Below are 22752 nucleotides of genomic sequence, written 5' to 3' on the forward strand. Positions count from 1 at the left end.
TGCATTTTTTAGACTTGATTCAAGAGAACAATTTGGATACGTAGGCAGCCATTAGTAGTACAGTCTCTTTCACTCTCTATCAACCTCTCCAACAAGATCATTGGTGTGTTTGTGTGAGTTCTCACCCAAACATAATTGGTGCCGTCTGTGGTCCTTATTGACGGGCCCTCTTCCACGTTCCTTCTTCCAAGCACCATTAATGGCAAAAACTACAAGGTCTCAGGCGAACAAGAATGCAAGAACACAACAACAACAAGACGAAAATCCGAAAGTACTAATCAATCAGGAGGTGATAGAACAACCTGCTACAACATATCTGCAAGATCAGCCTTTTCAACTCCAAGTGCCACGACAACCCAGATCTAGACGTCTGCCATCTCAGGCTCCGGTAACTCACCTTCAAGATCTATATGTTACAAATGCAAACGAAGTAGATCCGGAAAATATAGAGATAGGAGATGAAGATGTGTCGTTAGAAGTACTGCGTCAGAGGTTCAGAAGAGAGAAAGAGCATAGCAACTACTTGCAGAAGCAACTGGACAAAGGGAAGCAAGTACAAAGGGATGACGCCGATGCTGCATCTTTCACACCGGCAAGAGCCTTGATAGTGGTTAGGAGAAAGATGTTATCCAAAACATTTCTTTTCCATGAATGGTTTTCAGGATCAATGAGGTCGCCTACGCGTCTATATGGGCTTACAGGTGGCAAGGGTCCCATGGATTTTGTATGTACCAGTGTACTTGAATTGTACCCCTACGAACGATCATCATTGGGTAATACTATAAGAGCCGCCCACTAATGAGGCGTGCTTGCTTGCCCACTACCATGACAGTCCCGCTTGCCTACTAGTGAGGCGTACTTGCTTGCCCGCTACTGTGGCATCGCTTGCCTACTAGTGAGGCGGGCTTGCTTGCCCGCTACTGTGGCAGCCCCGCTTGCCTATGGTTTGTTGTATGGTAGAGTTGGTATCCAAGGATCGAGCCAGATACCAATGTCATTTCCAGTCCCAATATGCCAACATAGCTTAGGGAGGATCTCATCTCTTGCTTTAAGTATACCTTGTCATATATTGGATACCCCTCGCCTAGGGCATTTTACTCTCGAGATCGAATTTCCACAATCGTACTTCTTTAGTAGGCTTACCACCCAAGGTTTGTCTGGCTCGATCTTTAAGGATTTTCCAAAATAGTTTAGCTTGAAGTGCGATATTGTGATGAGATGCACGCCTTATCCCCAAGCCCCTACTTGATTTTGGTAAACATATTTTGTCCCAGAAGATATAATGCACCTTATTTGTGTTGTCTTATTTTCTTCCCAAAAAAAAACTAGCATTTAGATAATCCAACTTGTTCCATGTAGAGGTTGGCAATTGAAATACTGACATCATGTAAGAGGGGATGGGCGAAGTAACTGCTTTAATGAGCGTTAATTTTCCGGCTTGGGAGATAAGTTTGGCTCCACCATTCCATTATCTAAAAAACTCTGTCTAGCACTTCATCAAAATTAATACGACTCTTGCGCCTGAGGATTAACAAGACTCCCAAATATATTTTCATGGGTGATTGTTTTCCCAATTTCTAAAATTCTTTACACAATGCGTTGATGACGATAGTGGGTGTTGTGACTGAAAAAAATACTTGACTTATGGAAACTGATCTCTTGACCTTAAACATTTTTAAAGAGCTCCAAAATATCCTTGAGATGATGTGTTTCTGTAATATTTGCTCTGCAGAAAATGAAGTTGTCGTCTTCAAAAAGAAAGTGAGACATAGGAGCGTCACTCCTACTGATTTTGACCCCATGGATTTGTTTTTATTTTTCTGCTTTGAAGAGAAGACGAGAGAAAACTTTCATGTAGATAATGAACACAAAGGGTGACAGGGGATCTCCTTGCTTGATACCTCGTTCGGGTTTGAGGAAACCTATGGGTGATCCATTTATCTTGAACGAAAGAGAAGTAGTAGATATGCATTGATTAATCCAATTCCTCCATTTCTCGGAGAAATCAAGGGCTTCTATAGTTTCTAGAAGGAAACTCCATTCTACTTGATGCCCATACAACCCGATGCACATTTTTTTTTTCCAGAGTACGAACTATCTCATGAGCAAGAACAATGTTATCAAAGATTTGTCTTCCCTTTACAAAAGCACTCTAGGACGGAGAGATAAAAATGTCAATAAGAGGTTTTATGCGATTTGCAAGGATTTTCCAATATTTCTGGTAGAAAAGAAGGGTAAAACCATTGGGACCGGGAGCTTTATGGGGTCCATAGAGAAAAGAGCTTCCTTGACTTCTTCTAAAGTGACCTCTCTGGTGAGGTCATTATTTTGTTCACTAGTGATGACAGATGTTAAGGTCTCTAACATGAGTTTAGGGATTTGAAGAGGTAAAAAGGGTTTTGAAGTGCTCCACAACTGTATCTCCACTTTGCTTTTCAACCCAAGTCCCATCCGCTTTTCTAATTTTATTGATCTCGATCCGATTTCTTCGAACAACAGGAGAGATGGAAATAGCGGGAGTTGGTCCCATCATAGTGGAGCATTGTATCTCTAGATTTGTCTCTCCATAATTTTTCTTCAAGATGGGAGGCTTGATTAAGATCATGTAGCAAATTGTTTTCGACAGTTGAGTTTGTATATCATGTAGCAAATTGTTTTCGACAGTTGAGTTTGTATATATTTGGATAAATCTGACACTTTTTAATCTCCTCTAGAAAGCTTTGCATGCGGAGGTAAATATTTCCAAACACATCTCTGTTCTATTTTTTTAAATTTATTCCTGACTTTCTCAAGTTTATTGCAAAAGCAATAGATTGTGAACCTTGGTATCTTTAGATATCACATTTTTGCATTCTGGTTCATTTACCCCACCCCACATTGATTGGAAATAGAATTGCCGGAATTGCTTATGTGTTAGGGTAGGAGGAGGCTTCAAGTAGACTACAATGGGTCCATGATCAGATTTAATAATAGGGAGATTTATAGTCCTTTCATATCCTAGATCTACAAAATCTGTAGAGAACATAAAGTCTAGAGAAAAATTGAATGGAGTTCCGCCACTTTTTTCAACTTGACATGTGGTTTTATTTAGATCTCCAACAATGAGCCACGGCGAATTGTGGTTTGCGGCAAGATCCACAATGGATGGTCATTTGGTTTCTGGATGTGCGCCATATTGATTTATGAAAGATAACAATCTATAAGAAAATACTCTAATAATTCATGTTAAAATGTGTTAGTTGAGACTTTTCTAACGGCCGAAAACAAATTTATTATTGCTTATAAAGTATCTTGATTGTAACAAACATTTCCGAAAAGATTATTGCCAGCGTCCCAACTTTTGAACGAGGCAATCCTCAATTTCCATTCTTTTCTTCATCAACAGGGTGTACTTTGAGAGTAGTTGTGCATCTCCTGCAGGCATTGAAAGCTTGCAACTAACAGACGAATTTTCCAACTTGTTCTCATATATACCCGAGAAGGGAATAAAACTTCCCTTTCTGTTGCAGAGCCACCCATGAGCTGCCCTTAGGGCAGCACCCAGTGAAGCCGAATCTGTTAAAAACGATAAAAAAAACTGCACTGAGTACGGAGAATACCTAAGTCCAAATAAGTTATTATAGTAAGTCATAATGTGCAAAGATTAATTCGCCATATCCTATGCCATTTAGTATAATATTTACGTTCACTCCTAGGGAATAACCTTGCTGATACATAATAGCTGAGTATAGAGACCGCGTAGATGAACTAAGCACGCTTTGTTCAACTCTTTTATAATTAAATGGCACATACAAAATTCACTTCTACCGATGGGAAATGTGTTAGATTGATAAGCAATTCATGAAGGTAATAATAATAATAATGATGATATGAATCAGCAAATGAACAATGTTAATTCTGTCTTTAAAATGAATTTTTACAATGGTGTAGATATGAAATACTTCATAACACTATACAGGTTATTTTATCTATTTATTTACTTTTGTTCACAAGTATTATTTATTATACTTATATATTTTTCTGAATTTCTCAATATTTCCTCAAATTGCCAGTATTTGTAGATTGTAATTTTAAGCCAGCACCTCAACTTTGTGAATATGCATCAACATGCATAACAAAGTAAGCTCATAAACTGGGAAGGCAATCAGCAACAGTGGGAAAAAAGCAAAAATGTCCAGGTCAATTTGGTTAGAATCCAGATAATAATTCTTTAATATATGGGAACAAGAAAAATATTTACCTATATAATTTTTTTTGTTTTTTAGGTGAAGTTGGACGATTGAGACAAAAAATCCTGTGTAAGTAAACAATAAATTATACTTGACAGTCTAATGGGTAGTCACCTGATCTTTGGACTGTATAAACATCACAGCCAAAAATGGATGCCACTGACTTGAGAATGCTTGAATTTGCAGATGCACCACCAGTTGCTATGATTCGGTTGGGAGGAGCAGGCATCCCAAACCTTTCTGCATGAGCTCGCATTGAGAGAAAAGGGCCTTCAATTATTCCCCTTACCTGAAGTAATGTTAGAAATACCTCAGTTCACTATCTGCTGCCTCATGACAAGTAAAAAAATACCTCAGTTCAACTATCTGCTGCCCTTAGTTTTATTTTATTTGAACTCACCTCAGAAGGAGCATCGAATTCTGCAACTTCACGCTCTTCCACTACATCCAATGTGCTACCAGTGAAGTTTTCAAGGACATAGCGATGGTAACCAACTAAAGTGCATTTAAATTAGAGTTAGAATATGGATTTTCCCAGCGATAAACATGTTCGATTTCAGTTGGGATATACAGATTTGACCTCAAAGGGTAGATTTGCAGGGGTCTATTTGATCATGTGTTTGACTTTTTACAATCTTTCAATACGATTATCTAATTAAGATGTGTACACCAACCTGTTAACAGCCCTGACTATGCCAACTAAAGGAAAGGTAGAAACAACCGTCTAAGCAAAACTATATTAACCAGACCTCATAAGCAACGATAAACGGCCTACAGCCTACTTGACTTTAATTTATATGAATTTGTTTGAACTGGAAAAGGAATGCCACCAACTCAATTTTTTTTTTACATTATCTCGCTGATCCAATTTGACCATAAATATGATCAGTCAGTCTAAACTCAAGTATATAGGAACTCAATTTCAAGGAAAGAAACCAACCTGGAAGAGGAGGAAGAATTTCATGCTCCTTGTAGTAGAAGCCTAGTTTCCCACCTGTTGCGCAAAATGGATGAAATAAAGAACATACGAACATGTGCTAGGTAAAAATCCAACTACATTGATCACATAAGATCTACAAACCATTTAGTGGAGGTGTTTGCTCCAGGATATTGTTGAAAGTATCCCATGACCGTTCGGCACAACGATTCCGTACATCTACCACCAAAGTTTTAGTCAATTTTAGTCAACGTTTGCTTAAATTGCATCACAAAAATCCAGACACTTTGTTTTAAGGCATACCTTCACGAGTTAGAGATCCATTCTTGTATACCAGCATTACCATGTAGCTTTAAGACATGACCTTCTAGCCTAGGCTCGGCTCACTGGCGATCCCAAACACCTGGAAAATCCATTTGTACATAGGCGGTAAGAACTAAAATAATAAACAGTAATTAGATAGTGAAAAATCTCACAACATCCTTAAAAGTAACAAACCGGCTTGATTTGTGAAAATAAACAACCCTTGTGGGCAGAATGCAGGGTATGGAAACCTTGGTGAAAGTTTGAGACCTCTCATATTTTAAACTAACAACAGAAAACAAAGACCACATGTAGCTTACAGTATCACTAGTGCCAAGACTGATTGCCAGGTCCCCAGGTGTATTGAGGGTCAAACCTATAGAAATTCAATAATAATAGAAGATATGAGAAAACCAAAGAGAAGCAGATCTGAATACGGTCTAGAAAAGACATGTACTATGGCTGGAGAGCCTTACAAAACGAAATTTACCTGCCAAACTGTTTGGGACATGTAGACATTTCTAGGAGCAGGATAAACAGGAACAAATAAAAACGTAACCTCGCAAACTAAAAACTACTGCATACACTACATAGTAGATATTCCAACTTGAGAGAACTGGAAATGCCTAATTACTGATAATGTTGATGTTCACCACAAGGTCTCACCAACTCATTAAGTAAAGACATATATAATCATTTAATACACAATTAAACAGGTTTTCTAATAGAGTTCAGACTACGTAAACAAATACCAATTTCCCAGTTATATATAATATAAATCACTTGTTTGCATATTGCTTTATGAACTTGCGAACAATTCTGTTGACTGCAGAACTTTATGGGAGCATTTCTACTGGGTGTTTCTGGGAACTGATCCAAAAGGTTCAGTCATGTCTTTTCCCGCGGGTACATAAATTCTGTTGAACACATCTCTGAGTTTTCTGTTACCAACCATCTCTTCCAAAATTCTGTCATCTTGGATGCTCAATGTATCTTTTTCTTTATTTCCAGTACCTTCAGTAGATTTGAAAGAAAGAAAGGAACATGAGAACAAAAAGAGAAGGGTACGCATAAGCTAGTAGAGGAGATCAAGGAGCTTCTTTTTTATTGGGCATGTGCTACATCATTGTTTAAGGCTGTAAAATTTGTTGATTCCATGTGCAATTGGGATGGGATGGTGAGATGAGCGCACTTTTGTCAAGGGTATTGGGATTTGGGAGAGTGTGAATTTGGTCGAGTACCTCCTTGCTACTTGGGCCGAAATGTTTGTAATCTTTAATATCATTATTATATATACAAAGTGAATTTTACTGATCAAAAAATAAAGTACCTTCAGCAGATGAAAAAACCAACTCTGATAAATGATCCTTTTCAACCTGTCTGTCATACTTGCTTTCCTCTATTGTTCCCGATGTTAGTAGACGGTAAGTGTACACAACTTTCTTCTGTCCAAGCCTATATGCTTGGCTAATGGCTTGCCTTTCGACTGATGGATTCCAAACATCAAGAAGAACGACCCAATGAGCCTTATTCCCTCGCGACAAGTCTTAGTTGAAGCAAGTAATACTTTGGATCGTTGAAAAGATTGATCAGTGATTGACGAATCTTCATATCAAGGTCGCCATCCATCTTTAGAACTTCCTCGCCCTCAGTCCAATTGAAATGGTGATTTAATTGGTCTTTTTATGATGCAAAACGGAGCTCTGAATTGACTGAAAACCAAAACCTTCCCTTCAGTACTTCACATAGCCGGATGAGCTCCATAAGAAATCTTGTTTTAGCTCCTTGCGCAGCTGATGAAACCTTGTCCATGAAAGGATTCTCACTTTTAGAACATCGGCAATTTAAAAACAACGATGGGTGGACAGAAGCCAAAGAAACAGAATGTTCTAGCTCAAGTGGGTTTTGTATCTTCCCAAGTTCTTCAAGGAGCTCTCTTTGCAAAGGAGTAGGAACCAAAACAATAACACGATAGATTCTCCTTTAGTATACTTCCTCTATGAGCATTAACAAATGGATCAATCAGTGATATTAACGGATCCAATAAACTTTGATCATCATCTTTACCAATAGAGTTGGTGAGTGAAGCCCATAGCCTTCTTGCATCTTGACTACGTAGATCAGATTTTGCCTGGCGGATGGGAAAGAACTTCTCTGCAAATTTTGGCCTTACAAGACAAAGAGTATTGTAAAGCTCGTCGAAGTTATTCTGAAAAGGAGTTCCATACAGAATTATACGTTTATCGGTTTTAACATTCCCCAAAGCCTTCCAGATAAGACTATGCTTGTTACGTGGTGTATGGCCTTCATCAAAGACCAACAAACCAGGTTTCTCCAGTAGTATTCGCCTCATCTCCACTTTTTCTTTGTTTCTACCCTTGACAAATCTGTCCCCGGCATGCTTCTCAAACAAATTATAGCTAATTCCTAGGACGCTCTTCTCTTTACTCCATGAGAGAAGCTTCACCAAACGGGTCCATTTATTATTCCGGTTTTTCCCCTGTATTAGTTTATGAACCATCCTACCTTCCCTGCCTGTAAAGTCCCAAGAGTTTAGATTGTGGAATGGAATATCAATCTTCCATTTCTTAAATTCTTCTTCCCAAGTAAGTAGCATACTGGCTGGAGCCATGATTACTGCTCTGCTCTCCTTGAATATTTCCATGTAGGACCGGAGGAAAGCAATGGTGAGAAAGGTCTTCCCAGTTCCAGGGGCATGGGATATCACACACCCACCGATGTGATCAGGAGGAGGGGAGTTCCTCAAATTTTCAATATTAAGTCCTCCAGCTATGTTTTTCCATAAAAATTCAAAACCTTCTTGCTGGTGATGGTACATGCTCTCTCTGATTCGTGGAAATATGTTCCACACTGTGCCTTTACCAGGATCGGAGGAAACCTGAGAATCCCCACTAGCATCATCAAAATGAAGATCTTCCCACATTGACAAATCTTTCTAATCGGCAGAGTTCTTCTTCAACAATCTTTCATAACGCTGTGTCTCCTATAAAATCCAGAACCCAGATGGATAATCACTAAGAGAATGCAACTTTATTCAACAACATCTACATTAGGCAGAGTATGTTGATATAAAAACATTAATGAAATAGAAGCCAAAAGAAGTCTAAAAATTATGTTTTAATAAAAAAAAGTATATCAGCATCACTTTGTCCATTCCTTTCATCTTCAAAACAGATAGAGATGCATACTCTGTTCACTCAATGTGAAATCATCATCAAACTAACATGGAAATCCAAAAACCATGCCCATCACCTGTCCTAATGTAGTCATGTTCTCATGTGATGCATTTCACAATAACCTGACATCCTTATATACACTCTTGGTACAATGATTAAGTGATCTTTTGATTGATAGTAGAAGCCGTTAAGTAAGAACAAAGAGAGAGTGTAACAAGGGCATGTCCCCGGCTGCATTAACGATTTGTAGGCCTTTAGATTGATCTAGGTCTCTTCTTTTATCTTGTATGGGCTGGGGAGCTATCATAATCAGATTTCTGATCATAATGTGGCACTGGCTGATGTACTAGTTCTCATGTTCAAATGTAACTTTTCTCTATCAATAACAAAATTCCAATAAAAAGGTACAAACAGTTAGTCATTTAATGAAGTTCGGGATATACTTAATACACAAAATCTTGACGAGGATGAATTCCCTCTTGAATGTAAGTGTTCTAATCTCTTGTTTAGATTTGTTGCTAAGTTTGCGAACTTCCAAAAAGTCGATGTGAAGTAAGAGAAGAGGAAAAACTTACAAGAGGTGGTAATACATATTTCATCTCCAAATGCACAAAAGAGCAAAATCTGCATTTGATTCCGATTTCATCATCAATGACAAAGTCATGCTTCCCTTGCTTCCCATAACAACAAGTTGTAGATGGATCCAGTTCCACACTTGATTCATTAGCATCTTCAGTGTCAACCTGCAGAAGATCATGAAAGCTTGTAAGCTTCATGGGCAAAATCTAACTTATTCACATGTACTTGACTTATACTAACAAAAACAATGTGATTACAGAGCTTAACAAAAACACATAACAGAGCTAATAACAAACACACTAGGATCAACATAACATTGTTTCTTTTGCTTGTACTTCTACATGAATACCAAACTTAATGCATAAAAATCAATTAAGGAACAAACCGCACAGGATGTAAGAGCAAAACAATAATTAGCCATAAGATATGAACTAGTTCTCATCATTTTTTCACAGGCTTGGGTTTCTCAATACCATAGTTTACCAAATGCAGAGGAAGTTCCTTGTCTTTATTTGGTTTAGCTTGGTTCTTATGCTGAACATTTATATCCTTCCAAAATGGCACTCGTAGGAAATAGAAGAACAGAGGTGGACATTTACATCCTTCATGTTAAACATTTATACTATTGTTCTCATAGGATAGGATTCGTGACAAAAGGTATGCAGGTGAATCAACGTTAAAGATTAAGATTCAATTTTAATAACGAAGTGTAAATTATAAAGATCAAGAAAACTTGAAATAAGTCAGAAACTTACAGCAGGAGTTTCAGAGGAGCCAACGTCACCGGATGCAACGACAACAGCAAAATCATATTCAGACCAGAGCATTTCAAGGTATTTTTCTTCTTCTGTTTTCTCCACAGGCTTGGGCGTTTCAACTCCAAAGTTGAACTTATAATTAATTTGTTTATTGCCGCCATTTGGTAAAACCGATTCTTCATTATGATGGTTTCCATCATTCTCCCGAATAGTATTCAAAAAGAAACCGAAGAGGGATTTAACTGGCGGAACACCTACAGACTGTACTTCTTCCTTTTCCCCTACTTCATCAGCACCATCTTCACCTTTATTAGTATCTTTATCACTGTCCTCATAATCCTCTTCATCGTCAGGTTCGACATAATCATCAATACCATCGACATCCTTATCATTAGCATCATTGAGTACATTCTTTCCTCTCTCAGAAAAGCTCTTTTCCAACTCAGCATTACTTCCTTCATCCCTCTCTTTCCAATCACTAACTATAGATTTTACTTTCTCCAGACATCTCTTTTTCAGTTCTAGACCCTTTTCATGCCTCTCCCCCTGCTCTCCATCGTTCCAAAAACAAGACTTTGAACTACTCCTTTTCAAAGTAACTTTATCACTTGACGTCCCCAAATTTCTTCTCTTTCTGGACATACCCAAATGCACTTCTTTTGTTACGCCCATTTCACCATGATCATTACCCTTGTCAATATCAATATCACCACCGTTATCAACATCAACATGATCGCTATGAATACCCTCACCTATATCAGCATTGTCACAACCGCCAACCTTGTCACTATCAAGTTTATCACCAGCAGCATCTTCAGCACCACAATCCTTGATAATATCCATATCCTCACCAGCATCAGACAAGTCGCTTGTGGAGACAGATTTGTTAACACCATTACCGTCGCCAATAGCAACAACATCATCAGAACCACCACCATCGCCAATATCAACAGCGTTAGACAAATCACTTGTGGAGACAAATTTGTTAACACCATCAATCCCGTTCATATCAACAACATACTCATCACGATCCTCACCAATATCGACATTATCACCACTACTACCCTCCTCAATATCTACATTATCACCAGCGTAAGAAAAGTCAGTATATTCAATTTCAACAACCAAATTTTTACCTCTTCTAAAGCATCGCCTTCGGAAACCAGCATCAGCATCATCATTAGTATCATTTGGAGTACCAAACCTTTTTCTCTTTGCAAATTTCCCCAAAACCCCTTTCTTACCACTCTGGTAATTTTTCTGAACAACTTTACCTCTCCTACTACCCAAACCATTATTGTTGTCGGCGTCATCATCAGTATCACATGGTGTAACAACACTTTTTCTCTTTGCATATTTCCCCAAAACCCATTTCTTTTCACTCTGGTCATTTTTCCGAACCACTTTACCCCTCCTACTACCCAAATCATTATCCTCGTCGGCATCATCACCAGTATCACTTGGAGTACTGACCCTTACTCTGTTTCCAAATTTCCCCAAAACTCCTTTCTTTCCACTCTGGTCATTTTTCTGAGCAGTTTTACCCCTCCTACTACCCAAATCATTATCGTTGTCGGTATCATCGTCAGTATCACTTGGAGTACTAACCCTTTTTCTCTTTGCAAATTTTCCCAAAACTCCTTTCTTTCTACTATGGTCATTTTTCTGAACAGTTTTACCCCTCCTACCCACATCATTATATTGGTCGGCATCATCATCCGTATCACTTGGAGTACCAACCCTTTTTCTCTCTGCAAATTTCCCTAAAACCCCTTTCTTTCCAAGGTAATTTTTCTTAACAGCTTTACCCCTCCCATTACCCACATCATTATCTTCATCGGCATCATCATCAATATCACTTGGAGTACCAACCCTTTTTCTCTCTGCAAATTTCCCTAAAACCCCTTTCTTTCCACTCTGGTCATTTTTCGTAACAGCTTTACCCCTCCTATTACCCAAATCATTATCCTCGTCGGCGTCATCGACAGTATCACTTGAAGAACCAACCATTTCTCTCTTCGTATCCTTCCCCAAAAACCCTTTCCTTCTATTCTGATCATTGTTCTCAAAAGCCTTTCTCTCTTTGTACGCTTCCCTAAACCCTTTCTTTCTACCCTGGACATTTTTCCTACCAATTCTACTCCAAATAGTACCTTCATCGCTATCGACCACGTACCTCTCCACATCCTCTTCATCGTCATCACGATCATCACTACAAGCCCGATACTCTTCATCGTTGCTGTCATCATTATCCTCCTCATCAGAATCATCACCACCAGATTCATAGTTAGAAACATTTACAGCAACATCTTTACCCTTGTCCATATTCTTCCTCTGCAAACCAGCTGCCGGAGTTGACCATTTCTTTACCTCCACTTCTTCACTCTCATCACTACTGTTTCCACCAACAACGTAAGGAAATTCGTCATCCTTAATCACATACACATCTTCAGAAGAAGAAGAAGGAAGCACAGCAGCCTCCCCTTTCCCATTCAACCTTTCAAATTTCTTCCCATTGTCAAACCCTCTCTTTCCTCTACCCCCACCACATTTCTTCTTCTTCCAAACTTTCTCATCATCATCCGAATCATCCGACAACTCAATAACACCACCACGTGATGATCCAGCAGGAGTACCACTTTGTTTCTTCTTATTTGCTTTTGGCAGTTCACTATAATAGTGATCCAACCCACGGCTTGTTCTCTCTGCTACATACTTCGGAAACTTGACCATTATTTGCTCTCTCTTTTTTGGGTTTTGAAAATGAAAAACTGATAGAATAGAAGAAAATGAAGTGAAACTGAGTTTTTTGTGGTTGTTGAGTAAAAGGATCGGAAGAGTAAATGAATGAGTGGGTTAAAAGAGAGAAGTAAAAGTATGGTTTCCATATATGGTGAAGTTGCAGAAGAAAGAAATGGATAGAAAGAATGACGAAACAAGAAAATGAAAAAAACCGTACCATATTAAGTAAAAGGCGCCAAGACCAAGTTCTTTTGTTGACTGTCAACTATGACTATGGTAAATAAGGCCTCATATTGATTGCAATATTTATGTCTTTATCAGTCATACCCCATACATGAGTTATTTCACCCTCTTGTTATCAGTTTATAGAACAAACAATGTCTTTGAACTTGTATGTATTTATATAAGCTTTAGTAACGAGCAGGAGAAATGCGTTTGTGTGCAAAACCCACATTAAAACTCTTTATTGAAGATTAAAGAGCATTGATGGTCAAGAACTTTGTGTATCCTACATTAAAACCCACATTAAACTCAGTTTCACTTTGTGTGTAAGCTTGTATAACTCTAAGTCCAGGCTTGAAATAGATGTTCACTGGAAAAAAGCCTTGTGATAAGGTTATGAACTTGCCGTTCTTACTATTGCCAAGTGGGGTGTGTTTCAAACTGAACTACGTAAAATGTCATTCCAAATCCCAGATATTCATGTATCATGTATTGGCCTATTGGGTGTGCGTCTTACTGTTTTAAACCAGTATGAAGTCTGCAACACCACATTTTTTTAAAGCGCTTGCATACAAGGATATAATTGTGTTCTTAGTTCGTACTCTGTTTTTAGTAGTTCACACTTCACACTAGTTGTCTAGTTGATGTCAATTTCATTGCTCACTTTTATTAAAATACATAACCTAAGCGCTTCTGTCATTTGATATTGGAAATCGAGGTTTTGTTGGTGTGTATCCCTTGGAAGGAGCGTGGGGACACTGGGGACTCAACAAAACATATTCACTAAGACGTGTCGAGCTTAACAAAAACAATGTAACCCGTTTGGAAAAGGAAACAGAAGGGGGAAATGCATGAGACTAACTTGATTCTCTTTCATTTCAGCCCTAAAAACAATGGCACACACTAATTGTGTTGCGACTTGCAACTTGCAACCACATATTTTGGGGCTCTTTGAGTAACTGTCATGTAATATTGTAGACGCTACTTTTGTTTCAGATTCTTAGGCAAATTATTCCCAAAAACGCTATGATATTGCACAAGTACAAGAACAGCTCAGCAACTTGTAAATGTAGTTTCATTTGAAAAACAGGACTCGTTGTAAATGTATCTCCTGACTGGGATGGCTTGTCATTTAAATTTAGTGGATATAACTGGAAGTTGCAAGCCTTACTTTTTAGCTGGATGGCGTCTCCAGTCAATGTAAACATTGTATAAAAGAACGGGAGGCATTGCCTCACCTTACACTTACATTTACATTAGTGTCACAAGCAACTCACCTTCGAGGTGAAAAGGGTTTTCTTTCTTCTTCTTCTTTTTGCATGAACATGGAAATACAGATGACTCAGAGATTGTTAAAGTTACGACTATTGCCGCTACCATCAAATGCACATCATCAATTTAAATGCACAAAAACATAACGGGCAGAAACAACAATGTTTTGGGTTTTTTCAAGAGGTCATCTTATCTTCTCAATTGTGTAGAGAAGTTTGAACTACTTGAGACCTGTTCACAAATAAAAGCTTCAACTAAATCCAAGCCTGCAACAATTTACTAATATAAACACACAATAGCTTCCTAGCTTCAGCGTCATTGTGACTTGAGAGGTCCCTGATCAACTGATTGCTTATCCTAAGTAACCTTAATACACCAACTCTATGTAGATAACAAGATCCTCCTGACCAGTCAAACACGTTTTGGTGGTATGTATGGCACATGATTTTCTGCACACAGAGTCTGCGAAAAATGCAAATATCAGGCACTTCAGTCAGCAAACAAGAAAAGAAAATGAATAACAGGAGTTAACTTTTCCCCAAATGATATGTGAGCTGATTACGTTTTCAACAGAGCATCAATACAAAAGAAAGCCAGAGGAGCTTTTTCAGTATAAAATAGGTTGTTTACCAACAATACCACAAGAAGAATCACATTAAAATCCAACCAAATAGCTGACTCTTAATAAGATTTTGTAAAGTAGTGTTCTGTTATAAACTTCATTTGTTCTGATGATACGCAAGGACAGTAAAATTCACCCAGAACCAATCAAAAACCGATCTAAGGTGTAACTCTTTTAGGTTGGACAATAAGATTTATCCAGAACCAATCTTTTAGGTTGGTCTTAGTAGCATCAACAGTGCCTCTAAAAAAAAATTGCCTTGAGCAGCTCAGTGTATTACTACAGTGTCAGCACACCATCTTGACACACTTTAAGAACAAATTTCCACATTTAAAGATAATTTAATTACAGAGATTGTGTTACAGAAGAGAAGAGCCCTCAATGTAAACAGAGTATCCATCAGACATCCTCAAACCATGACATAAAATCTAAAACCCTCCTTGTGTTACAACAATTAGGCCATCAGGGGAAGAGCACAAAATAGAATTCGTTGGAATGAAAAATATAAGGTCTGTGACAGTACCTCTAGAACCCTTCCTCAAACTTAACTCACAAAAAAGAAAGGACAATTCATCATTCTAAAGTTTGCAATATTTCTTTACATATGAATTTTTCGAAGAGGATAAGTCAAAATATGCTGAGCGGCGGAGCATCTAGCAGCAATGCAAAACTAAATAGTAAGATAATCAAATTAACGCCACTAACCTGATATTCTTCTGGAAGTACCTCCGTCACAGCAAGCGTGTAGCAACCAGGGAGAAATCTACCTGTAAATAGGCCAAGAAGGTACAACAAATCAAGTAAATTTATCAAATTGAATCTGTGAGGGAGTAATATTCACATATAATGAATATTAGACACGTGTCCAGCATAAACAGAAATACCACACCGACCTCATGTCAACGTCCTCCAAGCTCGCTTCATGAGCAGCTCGCCTCATGTAGGTGGTTTACTTCAGCTCACTCCAGGATAATGCAAGTCGAACAGATGATCTCACGCAGAACGCCTCGACTTATGACACCATCTCTTATCCATATGCAATCATTACCAAAGCTGTACTTTGACAAACCACTACCGTAGGCTACTAACCACAGCTACTGATCTCCATCATTACAGAATTCCTACCAAAGCCAACCTAACACTCATCCTTGATCTCAACCATACATCTGTACATGTCAGCACACGTGTCTCACAAATCTTTATACTCAACGGCTATAAATACAACCTACATGAACTACGTCAGACTTGATTCTTCTCTCCCCCCAGGATCGAGAGAAGATACGTAGGCAGTTCGTTCATCAACGAACTCAGTCTTATCAATATCCAATCTCCTTCTCCTTTTAATCTTGTATGTAAAGGAGGACCAAAACGCACCTTTACAGAATCCATATAAAAAAATTGAAACAAAACTAAATGAGAATCAGGAAAGAGTACCGCAGAGAGAAATATAGAAAGCTGCAACAGTTTTCATGCCTTTTTCTTTTCTTTTTAAAGTTATTTTAATGCTCTTGGTTAATTAATTGTTACCTACACCAATATTATTTCGAAGAACAAACAGTTGCATATGAAGTCTTATTCTCAATTCTCTTCCTGGACGTAATAAGCTAACTGTGGGGTGTGTCAGTGTGTGGGAGTGTACAAAGAACTAGTTAATTAATGGATCCTACGAAACTACCTTATAACCTAAGATCACTGATGAACTTTGTCATCAAGGTTTACCCTTGTGAGTATCCCACCTTCTTTCACATCTCAAAACAAGTGTGCACGTGTTCAAACGTATCTAGCACATAGGGGGAAAAACAAAATCCAGTTATTATCTTGGCATAAACGAAACAAACGAACATGTTTCTTCACATTCACTCACCCTCTCTTTTGATGTGCTTCTAGCCTTCTACACATCCAACCACCACGGCCACTTAACACATTGCCAATACTACATCGACTACCACATCAGACACTTAAAATACGTATACACATGCTGCCCATTTAATACAAATCACAAAATTACAAGTTGGATTGAGACTCACCAATTCTCAACCACTTAGCTGCCCAGCTTCTAGTCGGATCCATCACAGTAAGAACACACAAAGATAAACCCCAACTAAAATGCCACAAACTGACGGGGTTTATTCAGTCTGACTCTTTCAACGTTTCAACAAAGCCCAGCAACCGATCGGACCAAGCCCAAACCCGACTTGTTGGAAACTTGTCTGTTGTCTTCATCTTCGTCAATCTAATAACCAAGGGAGTACAAACTACAAATCAGGTACCATTTGTTTCTTTTCTCCTTTTTTTTACAAGTGATTATGGATTACTTTTATTTTGAGTCCTTGTTTCCCACCTTCTCGACAATGCCTAATTTGTACTTGTCTGTTGATATTAGTCCTCAAATACTATCCATTCAGCAGACTATCTTTACCAAGGTAGTGAAGGTGATATGGGTGAACTACCTATAGTCAGACTCATTCAGACCATGTTATAGGATAGAGCGTAAGGGAAGAGGAGGAGAGGTGATGGTGGACATTAAGAGAGGTATTAGGATTCACGAAGAGGTTTGTTTACTCCCAGCAAAAGATCTTTTAAAGGTGCCCTATCTATCCTGTGCTGCGGTGAAATGCATACTGACTATTGGTATAGAGGAACACGGTTAGGATTTCTTAAATGTTGTTTCTTCTGGGATGGCTGGCGAGATAGACAACCATGTTCTGATCATACTAGAATTACTGCATAGCAGTGGGGAAGTGAGAGGAGGAGGGAGATGAAGACAAAGAGAGAAGAGAGAAACTATTAGTTGGGGGGGGGGGGCAGTTAAGACTCAGTTTAGGCCCTCTCAAAAAAAGCCAACTCAAGAACGTTCGCATACACTCACTTGATTATTTGCTCCTGGAGTATTTAGTGATTAATGTTGTTTCTATCTAATGCACGCCGAGTCCCTCCTGATTGGTTACAGGCAGAACCCTGCTCCATCCTAAATAAAGGTAATTGTGGAGCGTGGTGGCATTTATGTCTATAGTGTCGATGGAGAGGTACTGGTGGCATTTCAGTGTAGATCAATTGACATCTGCAAGACTGTTAGACTAAAAACCATCTGTTCTTGTCCCAAGACGGGGAACGAGTTTACAGGCACACTCTTTGTGCATTTGTGTATGAAAGGAAGTCCATTGTATTGATAGACTGCACCTATTCTAAATATTTCTTGATGCATGTGTTGTCTTGCTTCTCATCTTGTGTTTTAGGCCTATTTGGTTATATAAATAATTTTCTCATTAGCAGCTTACAAGAATTAAAAAATTAAGATTGAAGAACAAAAGAAGTACCAAACATAAGAAAGAGGTTAAGAGAAATTGAGAAAAGGAAAAAGAAAGAAGCAAAACTAACTGATTCTTATGTTTTGCAGTGATCGAGGTTGTGACTCTGGAAATATGCACCCTCCCCTGACATTGCATAGGCACCCTATGTGCGCCGATGTATGTTTGACTCTTTCCTTGTTATTATTTAATTTTATAAATGAAGAATCAATTCTTTGATATACAAAAGCACTGTGAGTTTAGGTGTTTCAACCTCATGCTCATTCCTCGAACTACATCCATGTCAATGTCTAGAAAATGGGAGAAATAACTTTTTTCTGTTTTTACTGGAGAGGGAGGAAAACACTGAAAAATCTTGATCATTTTCTTTCTTTGAATACATCTGCTGCAGATAATTGAACTATTTCAGAAGTGTCACACAGACCATCCTTTTGGAAAATTCTTTGGTGAGTGTACAGATCTCAAGATAAGGCTTGATCGTTGTTTCCGCAAGGAAGTAAGTTACTCTGAAAAACATGTTTCTTCCAGAGTATTTTCCCCTATGTTGTGTTTTTTTAATCTAACCTTTAGTTTTGCGTGCATTTTGCAGAAAGAGGTAAAGCGTAAGGCAAATTTTGAAGAGAGTAAAAAATTGAAGGAGAGACTACAAGCATACAAGAAAGAAACGACTGAGCAAAAAACAGAATAAAGTAAGAACCAAACGATTAAATTTTTTATTTGTGATTCTTTAGATTTGCTTGCAAATCCTTAAGTCACCCTGGGAATAAAGATCTCATAAGGATTAAATGAATGAGAGAGTTATATTCCCAAAACCTGTCGTGAAACTTTGATAATAATTCTTGAATTGGCCTCCTAGTATACCGATTGCATTTTCTTTTTGGTCATCATTTTCTCCCAAAGAATGATAGAAGTTACTCTTTCTTATCTGTTAGGGAGGGGGAGGCGGCGGGGGGAGGGAAATTAGTTTGTAATCTCATCTCTTCAGTTTTTCACCTTTGTAATTCAACAATGAGGGATCTGAACTTAAAATAAACTATTAGTACGATTTTCTTTTGTATCTATAAAAAGGAAAAGTTTGTTTTTCTTTTGTTTAACGTTCACAACTGTCTTATTTGGCAATTCTGCTATTAAGTAGGAGACGCCATTGTGTGCTAGATTGAAGTAAGACATCTAGGTTCTCACTTTAACCAAAGAGATCTAAACCTTTGTTGGCTGCTCATTGTTGCCAACTATTTGTGGTTGTATGATTTTGTAGAGTTTAGTGCTTCATTGGATGATGCATATATCTATTTGCTTTTAAGAATTCTCAGAGCATTAGGATTAGTTTTATTTCATTATTTTCCTTGTGAAAAAGAAAAGAAAAGGTGAAAAAAAAAAAAAATTGTAGGTACATGAATTACATGATTAATAAGTTACCTTGTGGCATTTTTCACTGATTAATGGACCAAGTGATATTTGATTGGGCGTTTGCACGCTTGTATAAACTACCAGATGTAACTGACAAAATCTAGTAATTGGATCATAACAATGTCCAGACATGGGCTGTCTGAGCAACCCATGAATAGGTGAGAGCCAATAATGTATTAACCAAAGTCCTCTTGCTACAATGTGGCAATGTATGCATGTTTTTTTTCCTGAGTTCTGAAGCAGTGGATAGGATGAAAGAGGTTGAAGACTGTCGGCAGTTTGTTTTCTAGCTTATCAAAACCACAACCACACAATGACTACCCTCACAAGATGATGCTGGCCTCCTTCATAATGTAATAGTGATCTCCAGTCGACCGGTAGGGAATTTGTTCAACAAGGCTCTTGCTCAACACGAGATAATCCATATTCAACAAACTATTTGTTGACTGATTTTGATAGGTTGGTTTCAGTAATATCAGTAATTTGGTATTACTCCACAGTCCACACACACACGCTAATCGACTTCTATAGTCAAGCTTGGAAACAAAAAACAAGTCGGCTAAATTCAAATTTGAATCTGTAATTTCAAAGGGAAAATTTACTAAAGAATTAAGTGGTGTTCAATTTATTAATCCAAAACCCTTTGACCAGCAAAGTTAAAGGATCGAACTATATCGTGCTTCGTTTGTTTTCTTCTTAATCATTGTAAGAAAATCTCTCCATGATGAAAACTCAATTGTCATAAGCTGAACGTACCAACTTGCTATCGGACAACTATTCGACAAAACATTTATATCCTTCTCTGTCTGAAAATGATTTGGAAATTGAGATTTTACAGGCCTTTAAAATTCGACCTCAATGATTGTTATGATTTTCATTTTATTTTAGTTTCTTTTTGGTAATTAATCAACCGAAAATCCTCAATTAGCACATGTTGACATGTTAGAAAGTAGAAAGTGGTTATTGATGATGTTCTGCATTGTTCTTTTGCTGGTTATTATGCCGAATTATAAGTGGGTCAAAAGAATTTTTGGTGGGCCCAGAAGCATGTATAGACTATAGACTGGTATAATATTTGAGTCATGGGCTGTTTATGGGATGCCCTTCCAAGACCCTGTGTTCTATATTAGACTCCTGTCATTTCCTCCAAATGCTAAGGAGCTACCCCGCAAAATCGCACTTCTTTTTGTACACTAGAACCTAGAATATTTCACTTTGTACATCTTCTTGCTGGAGGATTCTTAATTCTTTGTTATTTTGAAGCAACTTATCAGCATTTCTTCCTCTTTAATCACATCTTAGATAAAACATAAGGTTCCTTAGTGGCTTAGTTTTTTATGAGGGTCCTTACGTCTTTAGAGCATTTCCAATGCAAACAACAATTTGTTACCTCCACATAGGCACTATTTGACTATTTTCCCTCATACTTACCTTCTTGGTGAGAAACTACTAAGGGTTGCGCAATGCAAAAGTGACTTTAAAATTCGGATGGAATATTTTATTCCGTTTGAATATAAAAAAATGAAAAAATATCGAAAAAAACACGCCGGATGAAATGAAACATCCCGTCCGAAGAAAAAAAAAAAAAAAAAAGTCACGAAATGAAACATCCCATCTAGGAAAAAAAAAAAAAAAACACGTGAAACAAAATAAAATGTTCCATCGAACCGCAACTATCTTAGTTGCAAGTGCTACCCTCATTGTAACTTAGTGAAAAACTACCCCTATTGTCACCCTTGCATTAGACTATTGTTTTTGGCTCATAAGAGCATTCCCAATACAAGTCACTTTTTTTCACCTCCACCTAGGATTATTTTCCATCTTTGTTACATTTGTGGTGAAAAACAAGAAAAATTGCCTAATGCAAAGGTGATTTTAAACCTCGGACGAAATGTTTGATTCTGTATGAATGTAAAAAAAAAAAAAACACGGTCTGAAAAAAAAAACCAAAAAATATAAAAAAACACACGAGACGGAATAAAAAGTTTCATTCGAAGCTCACAACTCAGTGACAATCTCGGTAGCAACTGCTACCCTCATTGTGACTTAGTTACAAGTCACCGTCATTGTCACCATCATTGTCACCCTTGCATTGGGCAAGTGTTTTCTGGTCCACAAAGGTGAAAACTCTTAATTTCCCTTCATAGTGACTTGCATTGGTAATGCTCTAAGGTAACAAGTTGTTATTTCCCCTCAAAACTGTTTGCATTGGGAATGCTCTTAGGTGAGACTCACCAAGTCACTAGTGAAAATGAAAATGAAGTGAGGTTCTATCAACTTTTTGAAGTGGGAGTCACCATAAAGTAATGCATGCTCCATATTTATTCCATGTATCTACTTTTGAATCATATTCTAAGATCAGTATGATATATAAAGTACTGCATGAGAATGGAACCAATACCCATATCTAGTGTTGTGAATCTTGTGATGATGTGATCTATGACTAATTGACCATGAGACTGTTTTGAGCCTTTGAGGTTGGTAGGTACAGCAGAACACAATCACACATGAGACATAAAGATCTGGAGAGGGCATAACACCTTTCAATGTGTTTGGACTATTTAGTGTTAAAAGGAGGAGGTTGGGTGTAATTGTGCTTGCACAACCACGTGCTTGTGCTGTTTCTGCACCTCTTTTCTTTCTTTCACATTGAGAAGAGACATCATTTAATTAACAACAAGAAGATGGATGAATATGGGTCATGGAAGTGGGACTTGTCCCACTATTGTAGGGTACTGCACTACTGCCTACTCGTAGAGTGCGCCTAAATCTGTGTGAGACAGTTCTGAGAAATTTAAGGAACTTATGTGGTTCCAATGTACCTATACCAGAAGCTACTATTGAATAACTTTTGCGCCATCATTGGCATCAAATTATGATGCGTGCTTTGTATATTGTGTTAACTTTCTACTTTACATGTTTCAGTTTTCTAGCTTTACCCCCCCCCCCCCCGCGAAAAAAAACTTAGGCTGTGTTTGATAGCACCATTTGTCACGGCAAATGCAAAAAATCACCCATTTGCCGCTGTTTGATACGTTTTTTACTTGGTGGCGAATTTTATCAAAATTTGCCATATTCCTTGATTTGCCACCATTTTCATGGCAAAATTTGCTTTGGGGGGAGGTATGTAAATTTTGCCACGCCAAAACAACACACAAATTTGCCACCAACAGAAA

At 37.9% G+C, this 22752-nt stretch overlaps 3 protein-coding genes and 1 long non-coding RNA gene across 5 annotated transcripts; 1 reads left to right on the forward strand and 3 right to left on the reverse strand.

The window, feature by feature from the left end:
• Positions 1-3255: 3255 nt before the first annotated feature.
• Positions 3256-5840, reverse strand: LOC147491099 (xylulose kinase 2-like). Its single transcript, XM_086569073.1, has 7 exons — positions 5790-5840; positions 5470-5569; positions 5311-5385; positions 5170-5223; positions 4630-4724; positions 4344-4518; positions 3256-3555 (listed from the first exon to the last, which is right to left on the reverse strand). Exons 2-7 carry the CDS (start codon positions 5510-5512, stop codon positions 3320-3322), a joined length of 678 nt encoding a protein of 225 aa, XP_086425199.1. The 5' UTR covers positions 5513-5569; positions 5790-5840; the 3' UTR covers positions 3256-3319.
• On the reverse strand, positions 5650-13088 carry LOC147491100 (uncharacterized). The gene is given in 9 exon segments (XM_086569077.1): positions 5650-6483; positions 6800-6985; positions 6988-7041; positions 7044-7152; positions 7154-7200; positions 7203-7399; positions 7401-8473; positions 9242-9409; positions 10001-13088. Coding segments are annotated over 9 exon segments (4734 nt in total). The 5' UTR covers positions 12737-13088; the 3' UTR covers positions 5650-6319.
• A 1253-nt stretch (positions 13089-14341) lies between these two features.
• LOC147491101 (uncharacterized) lies at positions 14342-16939 on the reverse strand. The gene is made up of 3 exons (XR_015200030.1): positions 16889-16939; positions 15567-15628; positions 14342-14701 (listed from the first exon to the last, which is right to left on the reverse strand). It is a non-coding gene; the product is annotated as an uncharacterized LOC147491101 (long non-coding RNA).
• Positions 16940-16978: 39 nt separating this feature from the next.
• Positions 16979-19074, forward strand: LOC147491102 (uncharacterized). Of its 2 annotated transcripts, XM_086569075.1 has the most exons (4): positions 16979-17127; positions 18259-18328; positions 18561-18665; positions 18759-18858. In XM_086569075.1, the coding sequence occupies exons 2-4, from the start codon at positions 18284-18286 to the stop codon at positions 18855-18857; spliced, it is 249 nt and encodes an 82-aa protein (XP_086425201.1). In that variant the 5' UTR covers positions 16979-17127; positions 18259-18283; the 3' UTR covers position 18858. The 2 variants fall into 2 exon arrangements, with proteins under 2 accessions (XP_086425201.1, XP_086425200.1); XM_086569074.1 differs by lacking the exon at positions 16979-17127 and having other exon boundaries at positions 18759-19074.
• Positions 19075-22752: the final 3678 nt, after the last annotated feature.

Source organism: Coptis chinensis, chromosome 6 (genome assembly GCF_015680905.1).
Source record: "Coptis chinensis isolate HL-2020 chromosome 6, ASM1568090v1, whole genome shotgun sequence".
In the NCBI taxonomy this organism is placed as follows: domain Eukaryota; kingdom Viridiplantae; phylum Streptophyta; class Magnoliopsida; order Ranunculales; family Ranunculaceae; genus Coptis; species Coptis chinensis.